Source organism: Bacillus rossius, unplaced genomic scaffold, assembly GCF_032445375.1.
Source record: "Bacillus rossius redtenbacheri isolate Brsri unplaced genomic scaffold, Brsri_v3 Brsri_v3_scf141, whole genome shotgun sequence".
Taxonomy (NCBI): Eukaryota; Metazoa; Arthropoda; class Insecta; order Phasmatodea; family Bacillidae; genus Bacillus; species Bacillus rossius.
This window is the reverse complement of record NW_026962313.1, coordinates 55,604-62,111: the sequence shown is the minus strand read 5'-3', so window position 1 is coordinate 62,111 and position 6,508 is coordinate 55,604. Positions and strand designations below refer to the sequence as shown.

General features: G+C 40.0%; 1 protein-coding gene across 1 annotated transcript; it reads right to left on the bottom strand.

Moving 5' to 3' along the window:
- Positions 1-227: 227 nt before the first annotated feature.
- LOC134543668 (uncharacterized) lies at positions 228-6,290 on the bottom strand. Its single transcript, XM_063388390.1, has 2 exons — positions 6,184-6,290; positions 228-4,133 (listed from the first exon to the last, which is right to left on the bottom strand). The coding sequence occupies exons 1-2, from the start codon at positions 6,193-6,195 to the stop codon at positions 1,662-1,664; spliced, it is 2,484 nt and encodes an 827-aa protein (XP_063244460.1). The 5' UTR covers positions 6,196-6,290; the 3' UTR covers positions 228-1,661.
- Positions 6,291-6,508: the final 218 nt, after the last annotated feature.

Sequence of the window (6,508 nt, the reverse complement as noted above, 5' to 3'; positions counted from 1 at the left end):
AGTTCATTTGAACTTTGATTAAAGTCAACCATCAAAGTATGCTTAATTTAAAATAAAAATCAGTAAAACACAAACTCCCCCCGCCACCACTTAACTGAAATAGCTTATTTTCTTATTTCTATTTCAATGTTAATAAACAAATACACGATATAAAAACTACTAATGTTCTTTCGTCACTGAATGAAAGCATGTGTATGGTTTGAAATGTCAAAAATAAAAATTCATTCTTACAAACATTAAATTTATTGTAGTTTGTCTTACAAAAGTAGAAAAAAACACTTATAGAGAAAAGGTATATAGATTATCACAGTAGAACTCTCATTATTCTATTAAAATAATACATCTTTTTAACAAAATAATACAAAGGTATTTGCTAACACCGTGATTTTAAAATTTAGAAACAACTAAATAACTGTAACTTTTTAGACTAGTTATTAATACGTCTAATTTTATATTACTTTTCAGTGTTAATTATTTAATTCACATGCCAGAAATACAGACATTTCATCATTTAAATAGTTTTCACATAAGAGATTAATTAGGTTGGACATAGTTAGAAATATTATTTATACCAGCAGGAACACTTGCCAAAACTTTTCCCAACATAAATATTTAAGAGACACCGTAATAAGCTATTTAAATTGTTTCTAAAATAAACTGAAGATCAGCAATAACTAAAAGTTAGGGTTAAATAATTTAGATAACAAGGATAAAATTAGTTATATGGTATTTATGTCGTCAAATACTTAAGCTGGAAAAAAATTACTTCTTGGTTAACATACTAACAATATGATGAATAGATGTGATTAGTATTGGTGTTACATCGGATACAAGTATAATTTTAAGGTAAGAATTACATGTAATGTATGATTCATAAACAGTAATTCAATAAAACATAATGACTACTACTTTTGTTGGTTCTTAAAATTATTTAATTCTAGTACATAAATAATAGATAAACACATTGGCTTGACTCTTTTTACTTGACATTAATTTATCCACGTTCATAATATGAATGAAACTGTGGTAGTTTAAACATTATGTAATATCATGCCAACTAACAATATAATTAAATCATCAACAAACGTATTTAGACACCCAAAAATAAAAATAAGTTTTAAAAAATTTAAGGGTTCTTGTCGTAAATAAATTAATAAATGTAAATCAGTACTGAAACTTACATAAAGTATTAAAATAACTGTTGGGCATGCACAATTATCAGATAGTACATTCTAAATCTAAATTTTTAATTTGAATCTGTAAAATGTAACTGAAAATTTGCTAACAAGAGCTTACTAGCTAGTAAAGTAATGTACTTCACTGTGAAACTTAGTAAGGAACTCACTGAAGAATTAGTGTTAAACCAATGAAAAAATACATTTAATTACAGAACCAACTGTAAAAGTCTAGTTATTCGAAATTGAGCTGTTTCAACTAATTCTCAGTCTAATTTCGCTTATTCGTAGCAACTGCAAGCAATTCAAATGAAGGATGTATGACATATTCATGAGTTTGTATGCAACAGTCTCTATGTCTTTAAAAAACATGTTTATATATAGAGAACAAACATAAAAAATCTATTTCAAAGCAATACAAGTCCAGTCTTCCGGGAACTGTAAGTGTACAAAATTAAAAATTATATTATTTGGATTCATTTTTCACTAGTCCTTATCTTCATCAGTGTCATGATCGTCATCGTCGTCCCCATCATCATCATCATCGTCGTCGTCGTCATCATCGTCATCATCATCATCGTCGTCGTCATCATCGTCGTCATCGTCATCATCATCATCGTCGTCATCATCGTCGTCGTCGTCATCATCGTCGTCGTCATCATCATCGTGGTCGTCGTCGTCAAAATGATGGCCATGGGAGCCTTTGCTGGTGCCTGTTAGGGCGAAACCATGGCTGTTATAATTGTGACTTCCAAGAGCAAAAATGTTTCCTCCAACGCCATAACTGAGGCCACCATGACCTATTATTTGTTCTCCGTAAGGAAAGCTGTGACCTGCTATTTCATAACTTTTTCCTACGTGAGCAATGCTTTTTCCTGCGTGGGAAATGCTGCAACCTCCTATTCCAATGCTTTGTCCTCCATAGCCAGTACTCTGTCCTGCAAGGCCAATACTATGTCCTCCGTAGCCAATACTATGTCCTCCGTAGCCAGTACTCTGTCCTCCAAGGCCAATACTCTGCCCTCCGTGGCCAATACTCTGCCCTCCATGGCCAGTACTCTGCCCTCCATGGCCAGAACTCTGTCCACCGTGGCCAATGCTGGAACCACCTTTTCCGATGCTTTGTCCTCCATAGCCAGTACTCTGTCCTCCGTAGCCAGTACTAAGTCCTCCATGGCCGGTACTCTTTCCTCCATAGCCAGTACTCTGTCCTCCGTGACCAGTACTCTGACCTCCATGGCCAGAACTCTGTCCACCATGGCCAATGCTGGAACCTCCTTTTCCGATGCTTTTTCCTCCATAGCCAGTACTCTGTCCTCCGTAGCCGGTACTCTGTCCTCCATGGCCAGTACTCTGACCTCCATGACCAGAACTCTGTCCGCCCTGGCCAGTACTCTGTCCTCCGTAGCCAGTACTCTGTCCTCCGTGACCAGTACTCTGACCTCCATGGCCAGAACTCTGTCCACCATGGCCAATGCTGGAACCTCCTTTTCCGATGCTTTTTCCTCCATAGCCAGTACTCTGTCCTCCGTAGCCGGTACTCTGTCCTCCATGGCCAGTACTCTGACCTCCATGACCAGAACTCTGTCCGCCCTGGCCAGTACTCTGTCCTCCGTAGCCAGTACTCTGTCCTCCGTGACCAGTACTCTGACCTCCATGGCCAGAACTCTGTCCACCGTGGCCAATGCTGGAACCTCCTTTACCGATGCTTTTTCCTCCATAGCCAGTACTCTGTCCTCCGTAGCCAGTACTCTGTCCTCCATGGCCAGTACTTTGACCTCCTTGACCAGAACTCTGTCCACCGTGGCCAGTACTCTGTCCTCCATGGCCAGTACTCTTTCCTCCATAGCCCGTACTCTGTCCTCCGTGTCCAGTACTCTTACCACCATGGCCAGAGCTCTGTCCGCCGTGGCCTATGCTGGAACCTCCTTTTCCGATGCTTTTTCCTCCATAGCCAGAACTCTGTCCTCCATAACCAGTACTCTGTCCTCCAAGGCCAGTACTCTGACCTCCATGACCAGAACTCTGACCGCCGTGGCCAGAGCTCTGTCCGCCGTGGCCAGTACTCTGACCTCCATGGCCAGAACTCTGTCCGCCATGTCCAATGCTGCAACCTCCTTTTCCGGTGCTTTTTCCTCCATAGCCAGAACTCTGTCCTCCGTAGCCCTTACTCTGTCCTCCATGGCCAGTACTCTTACCTCCATGACCAGAACTCTGTCCGCCGTGGCCAGAGCTTTGTCCGCCGTGGCCAGTACTCTGTCCTCCATAGCCAGTACTCAGTCCTCCATGGCCAGTACTCTGTCCTCCGTGGCCAGTACTCTGACCTCCATGGCCAGAACTCTGCCCACCGTGTCCAATGCTGCAACCTCCTTTTCCGTTGCTTTTTCCTCCATGACCATAACTCTGTCCGCCGTGGCCAGAGCTCTGTCCGCCGTGGCCAGTGCTGCAACCTCCTTTTCCGGTGCTTTTTCCTCCATAGCCAGAACTCTGTCCTCCGTAGCCATTACTCTGTCCTCCATGGCCAGTACTCTGACCTCCATGGCCAGAACTCTGTCCGCCGTGGCCAATACTGCAACCTCCTTTTCCCATGCTGTGTGCTCCATAGCCAGCACTCTGTCCTCCGTATCCAGCACCCTGTTCTCCATAGCCAGAACTCTGTCCTCCGTAGCCATTACTCTGTCCTCCGTAGCCAGCACTCTGTCCTCCATAGCCAGCACCCTGTTCTCCGTAGCCAGCACTCTGTCCTCCGTATCCAGCACCCTGTTCTCCGTAGCCAGCACTCTGTCCTCCGTTGCCACCTGAACTTTGGGCTCCATATCCTCCAGAGCTACTGATTTTCATACCATGACCATAGTTGTGTACTCTGGAGTTACTTTTACAGCCACATGTTTCAGCAGTGTTAGTGACGTCGCCGTAAGACTTGTTGGCTAAAATCACTACGATGGCTACGACGACTACCTGCAACACACAAAAATTATGACTTAGTATTAATCCTGCTTATACCATATGAATTATGTGCTATATTTTACAACATCCATTGACCTGAGAAAATTAATATTTTTTGTATTATATATTCAGATATCTGTATCACCTTAATCAAATTAAAGTTATAGGTGTTAATCTTGGAAACCATTACAGAAAGTTCTAATATATATTGTAAAAAAAAGCCGATATTAGTACCATTTAATGATAATGTATGTATTTGTTAAGATGTAGGTTATATCCTCATATATCTAGTTATTTAAATCAGATTGTAATATTATTCACGGATACATTTGACCTTCTGTATTACTTTTCTCATAAATTTTTATGATTCTCAGATATTTTTTATGTTACAGGATAATGGATGTTAGTTTTCCAGCGGAAGTATTAGTGTTCTCTTCCCGACCTATTCCTCTCTTCCTGGCACTCTATACAATTACACACATTAGCTTCCTTCAATGAAACCCTTGCATGGACAGCGCATTAAATCTTATTTAAATCTTAAGAAAATAGTTTATTAATCTTTCTTCGCCTTTATATAATATTTGAAATGTTAATGATTACTGAATGTTATATGCACTCTGCGTTTATATTAATGCAACGAAATTTCACCTTTTCATATGTTCTCGCACGTGGCCTTCCTATTTTAATATTGGCCGTTAGAAAATTGTAAGAGAGATGTATCGATGACTCATGTTAAGAAGACAATCCCCCTGGGTACACATACGGTGTGCAGAGCTTCAGAAGAAACCACACAATTTGACAACGGCTCTAAATATCAGAGTGGGGTCTGTTTGTGAAAAGTACTTAAAAATGCGCAGAGGGCAGAAGGATAGCTATGTTTCCGTATTTTGTTCTTAAACTTTATTTTTTAGAAGTGTGGAAACGGCTGAAATGCGTGTTTCAAAATAATGTTTACATGAAACATCCGGTAAAGATTCTTGAAAGTACCCACGGGCCTTGCATTACACCCTTGTCATTATTTCTTCATCATCTAATTTCTTAGTCAAATGTCATAGTTTCCCTATGCACGACGAGAAGACCACGGATAGTTCACTAAGCCTCTAAAGCATAACTCTCCATTTACTTTACCTTTAAAACTCAAAGTACACTAAACGGCTTATGACCATTATTGTTTGTAATTTCTGACATCATTTTAATTTTAGGACCAGTCAATACATCTTACATCGTAAGTGGCCATAATTTTGAATTATCTTCTTTATTAAGTGGCTAAATTTTTTCTTTATTCGCCCGTCACTAGCGAGAAAAATGGTGATATGTTCTGAGGGGCTTTAACATCTCATTTCTTCACACGCGATGTTTGGGGACGAATACTTACTTTAAGCTAATCATCACGTTGCACGATAATCTTTACAATCCTTTACATTAAGTTTTACAATTGGTACTACTGCAACGCGAATGGGGAGTGTGACGACGGATGCGTTAGTCATATTCCTAAATTCTCGGTTATCACACTTTGTTCTCATCGCAGGTTCGTGTGCTTGCAAATGTCAGTTTGAGATTTTAATTTCACAGAGATAATCTACCTGCAGAATTACACTCTACGCTGAGTTATAGTTAGTCAGAATTGTGTAAAGATTTGAACTTTTAGAATTGTCAAAAAATTAAAATTAGTTAAGACGTATCAAATCTAAGAGAACTATTTGAATAATTGACGTACATTTAATCAATGGTTAATTGGTAACTCCTAATAACTCAAGTTATTCCTTTTCCAAAATAAATTTGCTTTAGTCAGATCTTTTGAAATTGTCTTCACATAATGGTAAAAACAAATAGCTGCATTAAATAATTAATTTCGTGTGTGTGCCATGAGCAGACAGACAATAAATTGACAAAAATGTTAAAAGTCTAAGAATCATATTACTTTTCATTATTTGAGGTTTTGTGGTCGTTCTCTTTATCGAGTTCATCTTTTTACTGCATTTTTGTCAGAACTGCATGAACCAAAAAGAAAATAGCAACCTCAGAGTCCAATGAATACTTTGTAACCAAATGCATCACTTACCTTGGTCGACATAGTGCGTATGTCTCTAGAGCCCCTAGCGGGTGTTGTGGTGGGAGGCTCTGTCGAGTGTGCTTCTTCGTCAGGAACCACTGGGGGTTATATACCACCACGACAGGGTTGCTCCCAATGTGTCGGAGACATGGGCCCACGCGTATCTTGGCTCGGAATATTTTTGCGAAGAGCTAATCAGTTTCGATAGCCGGCTACGTTACCATTCCTTTCCGAGACGCGAAGTTTGAGCGGAACACCTCGCAAGTCGATGCAGTTCACTTGGAGTAAATTAACAGCTCCGTAGTGCTTGGACGTTTCCGATATGCAGCTATCG